General features: G+C 43.0%; 1 protein-coding gene across 1 annotated transcript in view; it reads right to left on the bottom strand.

The window, feature by feature from the left end:
* Positions 1 to 21,722, bottom strand: part of ECEL1 (endothelin converting enzyme like 1) — a 129,955-nt gene that overhangs the window by 9,073 nt on the left and 99,160 nt on the right. The window contains exons 10-14 of the mRNA XM_056565530.1: positions 19,423 to 19,526; positions 8,508 to 8,566; positions 8,343 to 8,394; positions 6,807 to 6,874; positions 2,082 to 2,206 (exon numbers count right to left, since the gene is read on the bottom strand). Coding sequence (XP_056421505.1) covers positions 2,082 to 2,206; positions 6,807 to 6,874; positions 8,343 to 8,394; positions 8,508 to 8,566; positions 19,423 to 19,526 — 408 coding nt within the window. The remainder of the gene's footprint in view (positions 1 to 2,081; positions 2,207 to 6,806; positions 6,875 to 8,342; positions 8,395 to 8,507; positions 8,567 to 19,422; positions 19,527 to 21,722) is intronic.

Genomic DNA, 21,722 nt, shown 5'->3' with positions numbered 1-21,722 from the left:
TGAAATTGTATAACACCGATATAATACAGTTGATCTGCAGGCCAAAAATTTCACACGGTATAAAAGTGATGGGTCCTTATCTGACCATACGATGATACGCCATACAGTGCATTACAAATAATCCATAAATATACATGGACTCTACTCCCCAGGACAACATTAATAACCGACTTTATTTAGCTTGTAATGGAAGAGATGCAGCTAAGCTGGGAATGTAATATTTGTTAGATGTAATAATGATACTGTAGCTTAGGAGTCATCCTCTTATCTCCTGAGACTTTCAGTCCTTTGTTTGAAGGAGATCCTGCTGCATAATGATAATAATAATAATAAAAAAATGTGGCTAGTTTTTTTATGGTCTTTTTTTTTTTTACAGAAATGCACATTACATTCATTTTAATGGGGAATTTAAAATATGCATCTACAATTGACATGGCAGTGCTTGATGTGGTTTTACTCGCTGGGGTCAATGGGACCTCTACACGTAAAAATCAATGTATTAAAAAAAACAAAAAAAAAACGCACATATTAAAGCATGAAAAAAACTCCTATTAAAGAACCATTAACACTCTCTAATAAAAATTATCTATTATCATTATTAACGGAGTACTCAGAAGAAATTTTTTTTTCAAATCAACTGGTGGGAGAAAGTTATACAGATTTGTAAATTAATTACTATTAAAAATCTGAAGCCTTCTAGTACTTATCAGCTGCTGTATGCTCCATAGGAAGTTGTGTAGTTCTTTCCAGTCTGACCACAGTTCTCTCTGCTGACACCTCTGTCTATGTCAGGAACTGTCCAGAGCATGAGAGGTTTGCTATATGGATTTGCTCCTGCTCCGGACAGTTCCTGACATGGACAGAGGTGTCAGTAGAGAGCACTGTGGTCAGACTGAAAAGAACTACACAAATTCCTATGGAGCATACAGCAGCTAATAAGTACTGGAAGGATTAAGATTTTTTAATTTACAAATCTGTATAACTTTCTGGAACCAGTTTAAAAACACTTGATTTTCACCAGAATACCCCTTTAATTGTGATGGAATAAAAGTAGTTGTTATTGTTGGTGCGATACATAAATTTGAATCACAATCAGTAATGTTTACACTTGGCATTATGTCTAGTGCATAGTGTTTAGCGTGAAGAAAAATCTCTTTAGTTTTTCTCTCACACATTTATGCTAAATCAGGAACAGTGTGTTGTACAAAATCCCACAGTGACAAAATCCCATACCATTACTGAAAAACACCATCATACCATGACTGGACAACACTACCATGCAATGTTTGGATCACCCCACCATAAAAACACTGGATTTCACCACCTATAGTGTGATGGGATATCAACACCATTACATGACACAATGGCCTCCTCTCATAACATGAGGGCAACAACCCATAACATCTAAGCAGATAGAGATATCTGAGATATCTGGGACATCTGAGATATGTCCCCCACAAGATCCTCTGCTGAATTCAGTGAATCGTCTGCAGGGATGGGGCTCCACCCCTTCAATTGACATATTCATTGTCTGTGACTCCACATCCAAGACATGAATATATAAAATTAGTGGGTGGAGCCCCTCCTTCTGTGCACGATTCACTGAATTTAGCAGAGGATCTTTTGCAGTGGATCATCACTGCAATTGGTGATGTCCAGCATTAGAAACAGGTCCCGACGGCTTATAGCCGCCAGGACAACCCCGCTGTGATTCAGGGTCAGTTCCTGAGCTCTTAAAGGGGTACTCCGCTGCTCACCATTTGGAACAAACTGTTCCTGAATGCAGGAGCTGGCGCCGGGAGCTTGTTATGTCATAGCCATGCCCCCTCATGATGTAATGCCTCCCATAGACTTGCATTGAGTGGGTGGGGTGTGACATCATGAGGGGGCGGATTTATTACATCACAAGCTCCCGTCGCCGGCTCCAGCATTCAAAACAGTTTGTTCCAAGCGCTGAGCAGCGGAGTAGCACTTAAAGGGGTTGAAAGAACATTGATATGATTCTAAATTGATCTAAAATAATTCCATATTTTTAAGACAAAAAACTGACACCTTCCAGTGAATACATATGGTCTGCTCACCCGCTGGTTGTACACAGTGAAGTTTTCATACAGATCTACAATACATTCTGCTTTCTTTAGGAATTTGCTGTAGGATTCCTCAGTCCACCAATGGATAAGATTCCCAAATGAGTCATATTGTCCCCCTAATTGCAAGAATAAGTGAAAGTATTCATAAAATACATAATAAAAAAGGTAAACCTGTCAAATAAATTAAAAGGGAAAATATAACATTTTACAACATTTTCAAGTTTTATGCTGACAAATTATTTCATGCTATATATTATAGGATGGATAATTTATTAGTATTCAGGCTGGATTTTTGTTTTAATACTGCATGCTATGGAACCAAGCATTTATTAATATTCAAGGCTGGATTTACAGCAGTCATGACAAGCCACAGACTGTAGTAATTCTATGATGTATAGTACAGGTATATTGGGATTATAACCTGAGCTTGGAGAGTAGAGACTTTTGTATGCTTCATCGCTGTAAATTACTCCCGATAAAACATTAAATATACATAAGACACATTTTGGTTTTTAAAATGTTAAGTCAGATAGTCTTTACTAAAGATGAGCAAACTTTTCAAAAGTTTGGTTTTGCTGATTTTCCAGACTCTGGCAAATGTCTTGGTTCTGACCAAACAAGTCCTGTCTGAACCTGTACTTCACCAATAGCCCAAAAATGTGTGTATAACACTGTTAATCACATAAAGAATACACCAATAAGGTAACATATAGAATAAAACTTAACCTTTACTTCAATAATCCATAAGATAATGGGACATAAGCACAGAAAGTGTATAATACACAAAATATGAGAAGCAACACCATCAAAGAAGGAGGGAATAGGGGAAAGGGTACAGGTGAGTACCTAAACCAACAGCATTAAAGGACAACTGCAGCGCAATTACACTTATCCCCTATCCACAGGATAGGGGATAAGTGTTTGATCGCGGGGGGTCCGACCGCTGGGAACCCCCTCGATCTCCCTAACGGGGCGCCGGCATTAGCGCCCATGGTGACGTAGCGTCGACCTAGAGGTCAACGGTGACGCCCCGTCTCCTCCCTGTCCCCATACAGTTCTATGGGGGATGCGGGGAGGCACAATGCTGCCTCCCCACCTCTCCCATAGAGATGTATAGAGGAGGCATGTCGGCAGCAACGTCATGCTGCGGCTGGCACGCCCCCTGCACGGGAGAGCTACTGCCCCGTACTGGAGATCGCCGGGGGCCCCAGCGTTCGGACCCCCCGCGATCAAACATTTATCCCCTATCTTGAGGATAGGGGATAAGTGTTTGTACCGCTGCAGATGTCCTTTAATACTATCCCTACCTAGAGTACAAAACCCTCCCTAAACTAAGTGTGGACTGGGGAAGGGAAAATACTTACAAATATGTTAAAAATATATACAAATTGTGGCAGACCTTTCTTGCCAACACATTTTGCCAAATGGTATTATGGGTTCATCAGAGATTAGAAAGAGACCTCAAAAGAGTCCATGAGGTGCTACCGTACACACTGATATGGTACAATACTGATGTAACAATTAGATACATGTAACGGGACAAGGCAGGTGGTGGATCCTCTGGGCCTGTTTGGATGATGACGTGAGCCGTGCCAGGGAGCGGAGTCCAAGGTGCCACTGGTTTTCACCAGAGCCTGCCTCAAAGCGAGATGGTCTTGCTGCGGCAGGCGGCACCCAGGTCGCTACCACTGGCACGACTCATCCACACAGGTAGCTGGGAGGTGGTGTGGCACAGAAGGAGACTGGCAGGACGTGGCAAGATAGCAGTAGGTCAGGGCAGGTAACACAGGTGCCAGGGAGGTAAGGTAGCAAGGAACAGGTACATGGTAACAGGGACACAGGACTTTCACTATGGCACAAGGTAAACAAAGATCCGGCAGGGAACAAGAGAGGAGCTAATATTTAAGGACAGGGGACAGGTGTAGTCACTTGATATATAGAGCAGTGGCCCTTTAAGTGAAAGAGCTCCAGCGCGCGTGCCCTAGGAGGCGTGGGCACGCGTGCCAGGGCTGCGAGGACATAGAGAGGCAGTAGATGAGGGAGGTGAGTGAAGAGCTGGGATTTGCATGCGATGTGAATCCCAGCCCTGCCGGCAGCGGGGGTCTTAAGCAGAGAGCGCTCATGGCCTGCGTGTCCGGCCAGAGCGCAGGTGTTACAATACAGTTCAGATGACATACAAAAGGTTAATAATAGTAGTCAAGGTAAACTAGTATAGTTAGATACTGGTTAGTAAATTAGTAGTTGGAAGGTTGGTAAGGAGATAGCAATTTGGGTAGAGCAAGGAGTCAGTGTCAGTCTGTCGGTGACAGTGCAATCATAGTATAGAGCAATGATAATGCATAGCAATGATAGAGTAGTATACAATATATATATAAAAAAAAACATAAATAGACACTGATACAGGTAATACAAATGCTATTTCAGGTCATTTGTTTTCATAGGCATTCTTCATGAAATACTAATTAATTTGGCTCATTAAGACGTTATGATTGAGCCACCAATGGACAATACACAAAAAAGAGTCCACAGGTGCATTGAAAAGGATTGCCCATGCAGGACGATTGCCACTGCAACAAGTCATCAACCCTATGTCAGAGTCCTAAATGGAGCACACAAGATGTCTGATAATGATGGAGATCAACTATGATAGTAAGAGGGACTCCACAAAGGACATGTCCATGTGCAGATGCTCCAGACGACCATGGTGATACTCCCGCTCCCGATGTCAGCTTGCCAGTGGCATAGTTGATCTCCATCAGACATCTTGTGTGCTTTATTTAGGAGCCTGCCATAGGTTTGATGACTTGTTGCAGTGGCAATCGTCCTGCATGGACAATCCTTTTCAATGCACCTGTGGACTCTTTTTCGTGCATCGTCCATTGCCTCAATCATAACTTCTAAAAGAGCCCAAAATATGAGCTGAATTAATTAATATTTTATGATGAATGCCTTTGGAAACAAATGACCTGAAATAGCATTTGTGTTACTTGTATCAGTGGCTATTTATGTTTTTTTTTATATATATTGTATAGTACTCCATCATTGCTATGCATTATCAATGATAATACATAGCAATGATGGAGTAGTATAGACTCGGAGTCTATACTATGATTGCACTGTCACCGACGGACTGACACTGACTCCTTGCCCTACCTAGACTGCTATCTACTGACCAACCTTCCAACTACTAATTCACTAACCAGTATCTAACTATACTAGTTTACCTTGACTACTATTATTAACCTTTTTATGTCATCTGAACTGTATCTAATTGTTACATCAGTATTGTACCCTATCAGTGTGTACGGTAGCACCTCATGGACTCTTTTGTGGTCTCTTTCTAATCTCTGATGAGCCCATAATACCATTGGGCTAAACGTGTTGGCAAGAGAGGTCTGCCACAATTTGTATATATTTTTAACATACTTGTATGGATTTTCTCTTCCCCAGACCACACTTAGTTTAGGGAGGGTTTTGTTTGCTGTTAGTTTAGGTACTCACCTGTACCCTTTCCCCTATTCCCATGCCCCTCCCATAGACAAAAATTGAGGAGGCATGGCATGATGTCACTAGGGGGTATGACCATGACGTCACGTCCCCGTCTCAGAGGCAGCGCCCGGCACAGAATGCCGGGGGCTGCACCGAGATTGCGGGGTCCCCAGCAGCGGGACCCCTGCAATCATACATCTTATCCCCTATCCTTTGGATAGAGGATAAGATGTAGAAAGCCGGAATACTCCTTTAATGTTACTGCAACATGTATAACTATGGGTAAACAGATGGTACCCACTCGTAACTAACAGGTTGAATAAAAACACACAGCTCTAGCAGATTTTTTATGCTTTTTAATTTAAAATGTTATGAAAATGATCTCTGCCGGTATCTTTATAAAAAAGACAATGGCTTTTTCCAAATGGTCCAAGGAATATCCCTTTTGGGAGTAGCAACAGGTTTTGGGCCTGAAAGTGAAAAAGCAATTGCTCTTTACAGGCTATGAAAAAAGTTTCCCATTATGGGCATAGCAACAGGATTTACATCCTAGAAAGTGACAAAACCCTCTATTCACAGTTTTTTTTCAGAATTAGTGTAAAATACAAACCCCCTACCAAAAAACTGTCTCTTAACTTCCAATTAAAATAGAATTTGCACAGGTGCAGAACACTCTCTGCTGTGCTGCTTTACTTCTATATTATATATATGTGGTCCTACTCTTATAGGTGTTGTTCACTACTAAGTGTCCCTCACAGAGATCTTTACTCAACACCTGAAGCAATGTCCATAGGTTTTTATAGTGGCTTTGACATCACCCCTATACTGCCTCCTGATTGGCTGAGAGACCCAATGTTCTGCCATGTGGCTAATATTATTTTAGCAAGTTCTGCTGAACAAAACCAACCAAAGTTCGAGTTCTAGCCAAAACATAACTTTTGGCAAGGTTCTGACCGTACTCGGGTTCTACGGGTTCGGTTCACTTGTCTTTACTACTGTGCAATCATTGTTTTGTTAACAAATCTGAATAGTACTCAACATAACAAGGCATATGTTTACTATCTCAAACAGCAGGATCTGTTAGTGCACTGGCTGCTTTTACTAACCAGACATATTCCGTTGCCCAGATATTATAGATATCAATAAAAAAAAACTCATGCACTACAGTCTGACAATAATAATAATAATACATTATAAAATGGATCGTGGAGAAAATTAAAAGTTTACCCCAGTCATCATATCCATGTGTGAGCTCATGCCCGATGATGGTGCCAATGCCGCCATAGTTTAAAGATCTGTAAATATATAAATATGTTACAAAGTACACAGACATTTGGTGCTACTATCATAGACATTGGCACAAAACTAGACTCTAGATACCAGCATGTTGATTTTTTTCACTATAGTGTCACATTTTTTTCAGAGGGCCTTACATTCAGGGTCAATGTATATTCATTTCAGAGTAGTTTGTGTTTTCTGTGGAGCTGGTGGAGATAAGCATCTGTCTGACAGCTCTGTTGCCATTTATCTCCAACGGACACAAATAATTGGAACAAAAATCATCTATGTAGTTAGCCTTAGATGTAATGATTACCAATAATGATCTATCAGAATGAAATCACAATTGTTCATCATCATTGTAATGTGTATGGTTCCAAACATGATTGTTATTGATCTTCGGAAAACTGCTCCATTAGTTTGGACACTATTGATTCAGACTTTAACATTTTTTTATGCGAAATGCCAAAATGCTTTTTGTATGCCCCCTCCCTATGAGCATTCTTTTTTTTTCTCCATGATCTGAATGTGTTTATTGTACACATTGTATTGTATTGTCTAGTAGTGATGAGCGGCAAGGGCCATATTCGAATTTGCAATATTTTGCAAATATATGGACGAATATTTGTTCTATGTTCGCAAAATTCACATATTCGCTATGTTCATTCACTTTTTTTTCCATGCAAAAATCATAATGAAATTCGTATAGTGCCAAAGGGAGATCTGGCACTGCCTGTTCATGCAATAGTGAAGTCAATAGATAGGAGGTGTGACCCGGCTGGATTCTCACACTGCAGTCTGTGGCGGTGGTGCTCTATTGTAATAAATAGCTCAATGTTCATGCAAGGTGAGAGAAAATAAGACAATGGCACTCAACATACGGTTATTTCTGGTTCTGGTAAAACCAGAAATAACTGGATGGTGAGTGCCATTGTCTTCTTTTTTCTCTCATCTTGCATGGAAATTCGTATAGTGCGCATATGCCATTATATCTTTCAAGGAACAAACACTATACCCTACAGTACAACCTATCTGCTAAACTGACCTACCCAATCTAAAGCTAAAATAAGGGAGGGATCAGTGTTCTCTGGAAGTGTCGATATTCATGAATATTCGCATATTCGCATGTACAAAATATTTGTGCTCCACACCGACTCACACAGTAAATAATATTGAATCCTTCTTTGGAACCACAAGCTGGAAGCAGGGAGGGATGATCACTTTTTTTTTTTACACAGTACACATCATTATTGTGATGTGTACTGTGAAAAAAAAACGAATGTTGGTCAGACGAATATATATATCGCTATAGTCTAAATATTTGCGAAATCGCGAAGTGCCGATATTCGCGGTAAAAATTAGCATTTTGAATATTCGTGCTCAACACTATTGTCTAGTTCTGTAATCACAAAAAGATTTAATTGTTGGAAGATCCTTTCGCTACAATATCATACTAGACATTCAATTGATTTCTCTGAAACTTACTGGGGAAAATCTGGATCATAGAGTGTAGGTTGCAGGATACCAGCAGGAAACACTGTGAATGACAAAGATGGCATCCATTACACCCATAATGCTAAAGGTAATACAGAACAGAACACATACAGACACATGCAAACTGCACTGTACATAACATTCTTCACTACTCACCCATTTGGTTCTTGTTAGGGAGATAGTAGGCATTGAGGGCCTGGGGAGGGAGTAGCCATCTGTTTGGAATAATAGGTTAAATTAATAAAACTCGCTTAAATGGGCACTGTCACCAACTTTATTTTTTGATATGTTGTAGTACTTATGTACTACAACATATCTCTAATATACTTTTATTATTTTTTTTTAAATTAAAATAGTTTAATTTACATTTGAAAACCGGCCACTAGGGGTCTCCCTCCTAGTGGCCGGCTGCAGCCTGGCGTGACGTCACGCCTGAAAAAAGTCCGACGCGGCCGGGCATCAGTCCGTTTTCATTCAGCCTGCGCTCGCTCCCTGCCTGTCAATCAGACAGGCAGGGAGCGAGCGCATTGGCTCCCCGGCCACTGGCTGGGAGGCCACTCTTCCCGCTCATCGCCGCCGCCGCCGCTGTGAGGTGGTTTTTTGCACCCCCGTAGATCCATGCGTCCGCTCCTCCCCCAGCTCTCCGAAGATTTCCGAAGCTAGAGCTGGGGGAGGGCAGAGCAAGGGGAGGGAGGAGGTTTACGCCCCCTCCCTCATCTCCCCTCCCTGAGCTCGGATGGACGCAGATCTCTACGGCACGCCCCCTCCCATAGCACATAGATCTCCACGGCAGGTCCCCTCCCTCATCTCCCCTCCCTGAGGACGTAAATCTCCACGGCAGGTCCCCTCCCTCACCGCCGCCTCCGCCTCGACGCAGCCGCCGCCGCTATCCCTGCATGCCCGCTGCCGGACTCTGCAGTAAGTGTAATTTGGGGGGGGGGGGGGTGTTGTGATGGAGGGAACGGGGCATGGTGGGGGGAGACGGAGGGGACGGGCTAACGCCGCATGTAACTAATAGTTTATCTACACAGGGTGCCTCCAGCTGTTTCAATACTACAACTCCCAGCATGCCCTGACAGCCAGGGCAAGCTGGCAGTTGTAGTGATGAAACAGCTGGAGGCACCATGTATAGATGAACTAAGGGCAGAAGTCCCCTCCAGCAGGCATCTGTGACGTGGTGCCTGCTGGGGAAGTCTGCCTGGTAGTGAGCACACTGCCAGGCAGACAAAAAGCATTTTTAATATAGTAAAAATAAAAATTTAAAGCAGGGAGGGGGATAGGGATAGATTGGCAATAGGCAGGGACAGAAAAAAAATAGGATGGTGGGAGTTACCCTTTAAATAATCATTGTCTATAAATTAATTATAGAGAATTTCATGGTAGGACAACCTTAGTTGCACAGTTCTAAAGTATAAGACTAAAGCCAATGTACCTATTGGAATGCAAAGAGAGAGGCAGATGACACAATTTTCAGTTATAATAAGATGTAATGCAGCATTCAGTACAGAATATTGGTCCTGGACAGATGTAATGCAGGGATTTGTACATAAGGAGAAAGATCAGCTATGGTCAGACATAATGCCACGTTTGGTGCAAAAGGAGAGCCGTTAGTTGTAGCCAGACATAGAACAAAAGAATAGTATATAGTGGCTTAAAGACAGGAAAAGTGGCTCACTGACAAATCAGAATGACTAGTCCCAGGAAGTATAAACCTGTGAGTTAATATAGGACAGAACTCAACCTAATAACTAACCCCTAGGTATAGACCTCACATTAGTCCCCACTTGCACAATGTCTTCTAGACAGTCTTTGACCATTCTTGTTTGGACAATAAGGATATCTTCACATGGCAGAAGTTCAGAGTGGAATCTGCTGGAAAAATTCTGCTTGGAAACTCTGTTAAGTCCCATTGTTTTCAATAGGATTCTGCTGCACCGTGCAAACAGCTGAATTTCCGCAGCAGATGTTTCCAGAAATTCTGATTCCGCTCTCCTCCAAAAGAATGAACATGGTTATTCTTTTGGTGGAATCCACTATCCATTATGGAGATGACGCATTCCGAGGGGTCTTAGCGCGGGCATATTCTTCCTGTGCCTGCTATCTGTAGAATGTCTGCCGGGAAATTTTCCAGAAGGATATTCTGCTGTATGAACATATCCTGACTGGATAATTCCCTAAATAAATATTTCACATAGATTCCTATGAGTTATGTTATTAGCAAGATCTGTTCCTGATGACAAGTATTGTAGTTAATTCAGAAAAAACATAGAATTACATTATATTATTCCCTCTGAACTGTAATGGGGTCTGGAGGAAACAAATTATGTTCTGGAAATGGATTCTCAACAGACATGAAAAGAGAAGAGTGAAATTTAGGATGGAACCTCATGGAGTCTAAAACTTTTAATGAAAAGCTACAGGATTCATTCCGCTCCAAACTTCAAATGGTCCACTGACTTCTGACTCAATTTAGTTGAAGGTACTCTGAGCTTGTGGTGAGCCATACTTTATCTCCTATGCCAGAGCCATTAGGGGAGGAATGTTGAAGAATGTATTTTCCGGAAGTTTTTTTTTTTTTAAATGCTGGAGGAATGCTGGAAGTTATTAGCTTCTGCAGTAAGAAGACAGTCAACACAGTCATCCTGGAGACATATAAAAGGAGATTTATCAAAACCTGTGCAGAGGAAAAGTCGACCAGTTGCCTATTGCAACCAATCAGATCACTTCATTTATTTTAATAAAGGCCTCTGAAAAATATAAGAAGCAAGCTGAGTGTTTGCTGTGGGTGACTGGTCAACTTTTCCTCTACACAGGTTTTAATAAATCTCCCAGATACTGGGTACCAAAATGTGTGAGAGAAAAACTGTGTGAGAGACTTTGCCCACTACCGATCACAACTCAGCTTTCCTATTTTAATGAGCTCAGGTAACGTGAAAGCTGGGCTGTGATTGGTTGTTATGGGCAAAGTCTTTCCAGTTTCTCTCATATATTTTGATATACCAGGGCCATAGTGTGTCCAGTAGACTCTGGATTTCCCAGATCATGGAAGTAAAAAAAAAATAAATAAATCAAAAACCATATTATCAGGCCATGCAAATGGAATCTTCCCATGTAAGTGCAGTCCATTTGTGGGTTTAAAGCGTGCCATATTGGTAAAACAATTGACTATTACCAAGGCATCTGCTTTTCCATTATGGGTCTAAAGGAAGAGATAAAGTGGAATCTTGTTAATAACATGGACTATTATGCTTCTCTTTTAACTGACCTAATACATTCAAGATTTTGATGGTTCATGTAAATAGAGATGAGCAAATCGAAGCTGACGAACCAAAATTCGTTATGAATTACATGAAATATTCGATTCTCAATTAATGCGAATATCGCCTCGATTCTATTGCGCACATTGCTTCATTAAACTCCATTTACTGTGGTCCAGGCTCCAGGGCATCTAAAATGGCGGATCCACATGTCAGTACATGGGGCAAGGAATGCTGGTAAGGCGAGATGACCCTGAAACACATGCAGGATACAGCCTATCAGCAGTCAGTCACCCCTGTGATGTCACAGCCCTATATATATACGACAGCCATTTTGCGGCTCGTCATATCATTCATTACACTGCAGAGAGATAGGACGGACAGCATGTGTGTTACACAGAAAGCTTGTTGCAACAGCGTTTCACCTCTTAGTCCCATCAGCCTTATGTAGGACACAGAGCACAACGTATTCACACAGAAATGAATTCTTACTGCAGCGATATACCCCTCAGTCACTGTGAACAGAAATGCATTACAGAGAGGGACAGAGAGCTGTGTGTTGCCTCAGCTGCAGAAACGTTTTCACAGGAGGGAGAAATAATTTTTTAGGGCAAATCTGTGTCTTTGTTCTACAACAACTGGTCTGCTGATTATACTAGTCCTTTTGCAATTTTGGATTTAGTACACAGTAACTGTGTGCTCCAGCACAGTTGTGTACTGCTGGTGCTGTGGGCAATTGTTTTTTTGCGTACTGTAGCGCATTTTTCTGCCCTCATAAGTGCATACCACATACCTACATCTAAGTGGTGTACTATTTTGTGCCTGTTAATCTGTCAAGGGCCTACATACTGTGAAAGGACAGCCAAAAGTAATCGCCAGCTGTTATTTTACTCAAATAATTTTTGAAGAGTACAATAGCGCATTTTTCTGCCCTCATAAGTGCATACCGCATACCTACATCTAAGTAGTGTGCTATTTTAAACCTGTTAATCTTTCAAGGGCCTAGATACTGTGGAAGTACAGGCTAAAGTACTCACCGGCTTGTGTTTTTACTCAGATACTTTTTTAAGTGTACTGTAGCACATTTCACTGCCCTCATAAGTGCATAGCACATACGTACATCTAAGTAGCGTATTTGTACCTGTTAATCTGTCAAGGGCTCAGATACTGTGAAAGGACAGTAAAAAGTACACACCTGCTGCTGTTCTAGACAAATACTGTTTTAAGCGTAGTGAAGCGTATTGTACTCCCCTCATATATGCACTAAACATGTCAGCAAGAGAAGTGCCAGGACGTGCGCAGAGGCGTAAATTCATCAGGCAGAGGTCGCAGCAGACTAGGGGCGAGTGGCAACAGGAATCGAAGCGAGAGGCCTGAGCTCCCATTATCAGCTAGCGGTCGTGTCTCAGCCAGTAACCCATCGATTGTTTAACACAGTCATCCACTTCATCACAAGTGACATCTGATACCTCCAGTCAACAGTCGGTGGGTTCCTCAGACACAACCCTGAGTTGGCATGGCCTTGGAGCAGTCCCTGACCTCCCACTGCCTCTGTCCTATGCTGTTCCCTCCCCTAAAGAAGGATCTTATGCTGTGGGTTCAGCTCTACTATTCAGTGAGGACGATCTAATAGAGGACAGTCATCAGCTACTGCCCAGCCAAGAAGTGAAGGAGACATCTGCCGCTTCCCCCGCTAGGCAGGCAAGTAGTGATGAGGAAAGTGACGTGGGAGGTGGTGTTGCCAGGGTTCAGGGTCCTGAAGCAGACACTGTTGAGGAACCTGAGGAGGGAATCAGTGACGTGCAGGCACTTGATGATGATGATGAAGCCGATCGCAATTGGGAGCTGGGTGCAGAAGGGGCTTCATCATCATCAGGAGTTGCAGGTTGCCGTGAGGCAGCAGCTGAGCCAGCAAAGTGGTAGCATGGTTGGCAGTCAGCATGGTGGCAAAAGGGGAAATTCTGCAGCCAAACATGCCCAGGGGAGACCACCTGCTTCACGGCAGCCTACCTTTCCAGGAGGTAGTGGAACAGGGGTTCCTGGAGACGGCGGCAGTAGCAGTCAATTAGTGCGGCCTGTTGGTGGGAACATCAGCTACTCGGCGGTGTGGCAGTTTTTCATCAAGCATCCGGAGGAGGTTCACATAGCCACATGCAAGATATGTCGGCAGAAGGTGAAGCGTGGCCAGGGTCCCAATATTGGCACCACGGCCCTGCGTCAACATATGCTTCACCACCATAAAGCGGCCTGGGAGAACCGTGGCTCCAGCCTGCTGCAACATCATCCAGTGGAACGCTGCTCCCTCTTTCAGCCAGGCTCCACCACCTTAACCGAAGGGAGCTGTGTGTCATATCCTCCTTCTGCTGCTCCAGATGCTCCTGCTCCTCCTACTTTTAGTCAGCCATTCCGCCAACAATCCATCGGCGAAGCCATGTCCAAGAGTCAACAGTATGCGCCCACTCATCCAATGGCACGGAGGCTGAATGTGCTTCTGTCCAAGTTTCTGGTGCTGCAGTCCCTCCCTTTTCAAATGGTGGACTCTGCACCTTTCTGTGAACTGATGGCTTGTTTTGAGCCCAGGTGAAGAGTGCCAAGCCGTCATTTCTTTGCAAAGAAGGCAGTACCAGCCCTGCATAATTTTGTGGAAGAGAAGGTGGGCCAGTCCTTGAGCCTGTCGGTGTGTACTAAAGTTCACGGCAGCACCGACGTCTGGATGTGTTACTATGGACAGGGACAATACATGTCCTTTACAGCTCACTGGGTGAATGTGGTTCCTGCACAGCCACAACAGCAACTTGGATAGGTCACGCTGCTTCCTCCTCCATGCTCTCAGGCCGTTGGTCATGTGACAGTGTTCGATTCCACTGCCCAGACAAGTCTGAGTGGCCCTTCAGCATACCATGTGTGCAGGGCACGGGGGTGTCACTCTGTTCTTCACATAGTTTGCCTTGGCGAACGGAGTCACACAGGGGAGGAACTGCTAAAAGTCATTTGTAAAGAAATTGGAACATGGCTTACTCCACGAAAAATGGAAATGGGAACCATGGTTACTGACAATAGGAAAAACATCTTGCCTGCACTGCGACTGGAAAGCCTGAGCCATGCGCCTTGCATGGCACTCGTGTTCAATCTGGTTGGGAAGCAGTTCCTGAAGTGTTCCCCCCATTTGCAAGACATCCTAACAATGGGAAGGAAACTTTGGATGCATTTCATCCACTCGTACACCGCAAAACACTCCCTACTTGAGCTGCAGCGTCAGAACGGTATCCCCCAACATAGCCTGATTTGTGAATTTGCCACACGTTGGAATTCCAACCTTCATATGTTGGACTTACTGTACGAACAGAGAAAAGCCATCACCGATTTCTTGATGATCCAAGTGGCTAAGGGTACTCCCCTGTGTAACTTCAATGTGAACCAGTGGCAGCTCATATGTGACACCTGCCGTTTGCTCAGGCCCTTTGAGAAAGCCCCATTATTAGTAAATTGCCAGAATTACGGGATGAATGAATGAATGGAAACGATGTCTGGTCAGGGCACTAGAGACGTGGCGCCTAGATCTCACAGCCACATTAGCCCTGTGGGGGATGAACTGGAGGAGGAGGGGGGGGGCACAGTGGAGCACAGTTTAGGTTTAGCCAAATGGGCGGTTTTTCTTGTAATCTGACAGGAGAGGAGGAGCAGGAGCAGAAGGTTATGAGGAAGGTGAGACAGAGGACCCAGGCACACCTTTGCAGTATTCAGTGGGGATGGAGGCAGGAAGTCCCTCCGAGTCACTTGCACAAATGGCATGATGCATGCTCCCTTTCTAGCGTAGTGACAGCCAAATTGTCACCATTCGGCAGCGGGATGACTTCTGGATCTCCACCTTATTGGACCCTTGCTACCGCCACAAAATAGGGGCCTTTTTTACACCCACTAAGAGGGAGAACAAACTGACCTACAGAGACATCGTACGTAGTCAGATGGCCAATGGCTATTGGCGCCATCGTCGGTCCTCTTGCAGTTCTGAATCAGGGGGCCTCCTGCGCTAACCTTCCACTGCTATAGCTGCTGGGGAGGGGTGGGGTGGTAGAAGCAATACCAGCTCCATCAGCAGCAGCCTGAGTGTACAGTTGCTGATGAGTAGCTTTCTTCAAAGACATAGTGAAGCAACTCATCAGCAGCAGGTTGACCTGGAGCAGGACTTGAACCAGCAGGTGGTGGCATACCTTGACATGCCCATGCCAACACAGCTTGAAGATCCACTGGACTTCTGGGCAGCCAAATTTGATTTGTGGCCACAACTAGCAGAGATTGCCGTGGAAAAGCTGTCCTGCCCAGCAAGTAGTGTGCCATCGGAGCGGGTGTTTCGTGAGTCATATTCACCCCAAGGAGAACTTGTCTGTCCATGAAAAATGTAGAGAGACTGACCTTTGTGAAGATGAATCAGCCATGAATTAGCCAGGATTTCTAACCACCAATGTCTGATGCATCAGAGTAGATTGCCCATGGTGCCACACCAACACTTAACAAACAGATTTAAGGTGCTGCACCCCAGTTACAAAAATTTATCTGCATCAGACCTTTTTTCACCCACCTTCATCACCGGATACTGGTATTGCCACCTACCACACCACTCTGTCACCGGGTCACTTTCAGCACTCCTGATGTTGCTGCTGCCACCTCCAGGCTGCGCCATTCAGCCACTATATGGTCTCCTCATGCATAAGCTACCTACAGGCTGTGCCGTTCAGCCACTATATTGTCTCTTCATGCTGCCACAAACTCCAGGCTATGCCATTCAGCCACTGCATGGTCTCCTAATGCTTCAGCCACCTCCAGGTTGTGCCATTCAGACACTAAATGGTCTCCTCATGCTTCAGCCACCTCCAGACTGCCATTCAGCCACTATATGGTCTCTTTATGCTTCCACAAACTCCTGGCTGTGCTATTCAGACAATATATGATCTCCTCATGCTTCAGCCAAATTCAGGGTGTGCCATTCAGGCACTATATGGTCTCCCCATGCTGCCACAAACTCCAGGAAGTCATTCAGCCACTATATGGTCTCCTCATACTGATGCCACCTCCAGGCTGTCTCATTGAGCCACTTTATGGTCTCTTCTCATGCTTCAGCCAACTCCAGGCTTTGCCATTCAGACACTATACAGTGGGGATGAAAAGTTTGGGCACCCCAGGCAAAAATTTGTATTAATGTGCATAAAGAAGCCAAGGAAAGATGGAAAAATCTCCAAAAGGCATCAAATTACAGATTAGACATTCATAGAAAATATGTCCACAACAGTTAGATTTCATTTCCATCCTTTACATTTTCAAAATAACAGAAAACAAAAAAATGGCGCCTGCAAAAGTTTGGGCACCCTGCAGAGTTAATATCTTGTACTGCCCCCTTTGACAAGTATCACATCTTGTAAACGCTTTTGGTAGCCAGCCAAGAGTCTTTCAATCTTGTTTGAGGTATCTTTGCCCATTCTTCCTTACAAAAGTCTTCCAGTTCTTTGAGATTTCTGGGCTGTCTGTCATGCACTGTTCTTTTAAGGTCTATCCATAGATTTTCAATTATGTTGAGGTCAGGAGATTGTGAAGGCCATGGCAAAACCTTCAGTTAATTGATGTAATCCCCCGTGGATTTCGAGGTGTGTTTCGGATCATTATCCATTTGTAGAAGCCATCCTCTCTTTAACTTCAGCTTTTTCACAGATGGCATCAAGTTAGCATCCAAAATTTGCTGAAATTTTATTGAATCCATTTTTCCTTCTACTCGTGAGATGTTCCCTGTGCCACTGGCTGCAATACAACCCCAAAGCATGATTGATCCACCCCCATGCTTAACATTTGGACAGAGGTTCTTTTCATTAAATTCGGTTCCCCTTCTTCTCCAAACGTACTTTTGCTCATTCCGGTCAAAAAGTTAAATTTTAACCTCATCGGTCCACAGAACTTGTTTCCAAAATGCATCAGGCTTCTCTATATGTTCATTTGCAAAGTTCAAATGCTGATTTTTGTGGTGAGGACGTAGAAGAGGTTTTCTTCTGATGACTCTTCCATGAAGACCATATTTGTACAAGTATCTCTTTATAGTGGAATAGTGTACCACAACTCCAGTGTCTGCCAGATCTTTCTGGAGGGATTGTGCAGTCAAACGTGGGTTTTGAATAGTTTTTCTCACAATCCTGCGAGCTGTTCTGTCTGATATTTTTCTTGGTCTTCCAGATCTTGCTTTAACTTCCACCTTTCCTGATGACTGCCATTTCTTAATTACATTCCGAGCATAGGATATTGACATCTGAAAACATTTTGCTGTCTTCTTATAGCCTTCTCCAGCTTTGTGAGCGTCAACTATTTTTAGTTTCAGATTTCTAGACAACTGCTTAGTAGAACCCATGGTGCTGTTTGTTGGGGCAAGGTCAGATGAGTCTGGGCATTTAAAACCTTTGAAATTGACATCACCTGGTCTTCCCAGATGATGATTGGGAACAATCCATGACACTGGCAGGTCTCAGCTTTGCAAAGGGGGTATTGCATGCTATAAATTCTGCAGGGTGCCCAAACTTTTGCAGACGCCATTTTTTTGTTTTCTGTTATTTTGAAAGTGTAAATGATGGAAATAAAATCTAAGTTTTGTTGACATATTATAAGAAGGTCTAATCTGTAATGTGATGCCTTTTGGAGATTTTTCCATCTTTCCTTGGCTTCTTTATGCACATTAATACAAATTTTTACCTGGGGTGCCCAAACTTTTGATCCCCACTTTACATATTATATGGTATATGCTTTTACATGTTCAGTTAAGCCCAGAATATAGCATAGTATAAGTGTCATATACTATTGTGAGGTGGTTACATGCAGTATAGGGGGGATGGGTGCTTCAGTTTTTATGCTTACAGGCACTAGGATGCTAAGATGCAAATCTGGCCCTTAGTCTGATGTCAGTTAACATGTTACTCCTTTTGGCTGCCCAGCGCCCACCAAAGAGAAGCAGAACAGCCAACAGTAGGAGAATGTGCTGCTGCTGTCAGGATTGGTGTGGTATATTACCTTTTTTTGGAGCATACAACTGTATAGGGGGCAATTATGACTACATAGGGGCCTATTATCGCTATAAAGGGGCCTATGACCGATATATTGGAGACTATTACTGCTGTGTGGTGGTCTACTACTTCTGTATGGGGCACATATACTATTGCTATAAAGGGGCACAGAGGGGGGCCTAAGTGTTGTATGGGGGCACAAGGTGGACAGTAATACTGTGTGAGGCTATACACATGGGAAGGTGAGGATGGTGCTGGAGAAAGGAGCCTAAAATGTTTGTCTGGCAGATTATGTGTGGCCAGGAGAAGTCTTTGATGAAAAGAGAAGAAAAGGAAAAGCAAACGACTCCAATCAGAGGAAACATCACCTGTGAGTCAATGGATGTAACTGTATATGATAAGTAATATGGTCTGCAGAACCTGTGTACAGCTGGTAGTGGTCAGTGTATGTGTGAATAGTGGTCTTTTGCATAGTGCTGTTCAATAACTTTTATTCAACCCTCTGCTCTGTCAGTGAAAATTTACACTAGGTGTCCCCATTAACACATCCATTTGGTTCTCAGTCTTTTAAGTTAAAATGCAAAATATAGTTTTTTTTTTTTTTTTGTTTAAAAAAACTGTGTTCTAAACTACTTGGTCTCAGTCCGCCAATGAAAGACAATTCATATATTATGCTTGTTTCTTTTATCCATCTGTATATTCTTTATCTTGAAATCCAAACTACCTTTGTGTGAACATGTTAAAGTGGCTTTTCAAGGAAATAACAAGGTGCATACATACGCTGACTTATCCACTTCCTGTCGGATCTTCTTTACTGACTGTTTGATGCTGAACCTAATACTGTTCAGAATGTTCTTGAAATAGGTCTTCTCATGAACCTCAAACTGAGAGGCGACAGAAAAGGCATAAAAAAAGAAATTGAAGATTAAGGATCTAAATGATAGAGGAGATCATGAGACTGATAAGAAATGATAAGTAGGGTAGCTGCTCTACTAGAGAGGAATGAGTAGAATACATGCAGGAGATATACAGGAACAAGACATCATTATTATTATACTGTACATTCCGCAGGAGACATGAAAAATATGAGACATTTGTCTATTTAGGTGGGAGATAACAAGTGCCAACTAGGCACAAAAGGCCAATTAACCCCTAATAATAAAACTTAACTTTTATTAAGCATATATTAAGATGGACATGAGTTTAAAAAATACCTATATTGTCACGGTTATTTGGAAGTTCACTAGATACCACAGTGTAATGATGTATTGGAAATGTATCGCAACCAATACTGCAGCTAATGCCGCTAGCACTGTTGATATAGGTAATAGGTTATCATATATTATATTAGCCTAAGGCTGCAGACCATTAGGCTACAAGCCGTGACAACACTGAATTTTAAAACCAAACAGACACTGCCACCTAACTAATTTCACTCAAATAGATGAGCTTCATCAGAGGTGTAGGCTAGTGACTGTCAAAGTGGCGGTCATTTGTTCTCTTATGTCCTCTGTTGCTGACATCACTTGATTGACCTGATGGCAGTGTAGCCAATCAATAAGTCCATATTAGATAGACAAGGAATGCTACCAATCAGGTCATTTATTAGAATATCCTTAAAACCAATCATCTTCATTGTTTGTCTGTATCCCATGGCAACCCCTATCCAGGGTTGCCGCATCACCTTACTTCCTCCACCTACTTTGATATAATAACCAATAGTGTAGCTTTCCAGCATGGCCAATCATTTTACCTTATTGCATGTGCCAGTCCGCAGCCTCCACATCATTTCATGATGCAATCACTTCCGGGTCAGACCCCCGTCATTTACTGACCTTAGCACGTGCGCACTAACTTAGACTCACACAGCCTCAGCTGGTGATGTCCATGTGCGTGTGCAAAAACTTAGTCTCGGTATCGAGAGCCCTTTAGTGTTATGTGCGCCGACACTTAGTCTCAGAGCCGCTATGTTCTGTTGTCAGCACCAGGTAAATGACAGTGATGTATCTGACCATGTGGGCAGCGGAGATGCTGGTGATGAATAGATAAATCTGTATAGTTAGCCTAGACTCCATGACCCAGATTTATCAAAGAATGTCTACGGTAGAGCTATTTTCCCACGTTTATATGGGTGGTGGGTTTGACTAGCGTGCATCTTATTTATCAAGAAGGTGCAGCAGGATGATGAATTTTGCACAGCTCTGCTGTGGTGGGAAAAGCTCTACCACATACACTTTTTCCAGACACTTGTGAGGGAGGGAAGTAGACACTTTCCCGGGTCCTGAATTTGGCAGGTTAGGTGTTTTTACTTAATTTCACAGAGCTGCCGGGACATTTTTACTTGCATTTTAGACACTACAATCAAATTTGATTGCGGTGTCTAAGGGGTTAAAGCCAGGCATCACTGTGATCGGTGATGTCTGGCATTAGAGATGGGTCCTGGTGGCAGATAGCCTCCAGGACCACCCAGCTATGTCATAGAAGGGGAGTGGGACGCTGTTGTCCACAAGAGGTTAAAGGTTGAATTGTGGAAGGTAGAAATTATTCTCATGCCTACTGGTAGGTGGTGTAGCTTTCAGCGTAAATAAGTACCTTTGCACACAAAATAGCGGCTTTTGTCAAAAGTCGCAAATTATAAATACGTGACCACTGCATGGTCAAAAAGGAAAAGTTTTATGGGTAGGCAAAAAGAGTAAAACTGTCTGTATCAAAAGACACATAAAAGTCGCTAAATATGCTGCTTGCGCCTGAACTGCGCCTAAACAGAGACAAAAAAAATGCTCTAAATGCAATGATAAATCTTCTTCCATATGTAGCCTCTCAGATACAGCAAAGTAACAATAATATATGATATATATCTAGAAAAGTATGTGCAATAAATGTATGTACACAGATGTGAAGGATAACGTAAATATTATCCCTCATATAGGTTTACATACATTTATTGCACATATTTTTCTAGATATATATCATATATTATTGTTAATTTGCTGTATCTGAGAGGCTACATATGGAGTCTAGGCTAACTATGCAGAATTATCTATTCATCACCAGCATCTCCGCTTTCTGCTCCCCATATG

This window comes from Hyla sarda, chromosome 3, assembly GCF_029499605.1.
Source record: "Hyla sarda isolate aHylSar1 chromosome 3, aHylSar1.hap1, whole genome shotgun sequence".
Lineage (NCBI taxonomy): Eukaryota > Metazoa > Chordata > Amphibia > Anura > Hylidae > Hyla > Hyla sarda.
This window is presented reverse-complemented; position numbering and strand designations above follow the sequence as displayed.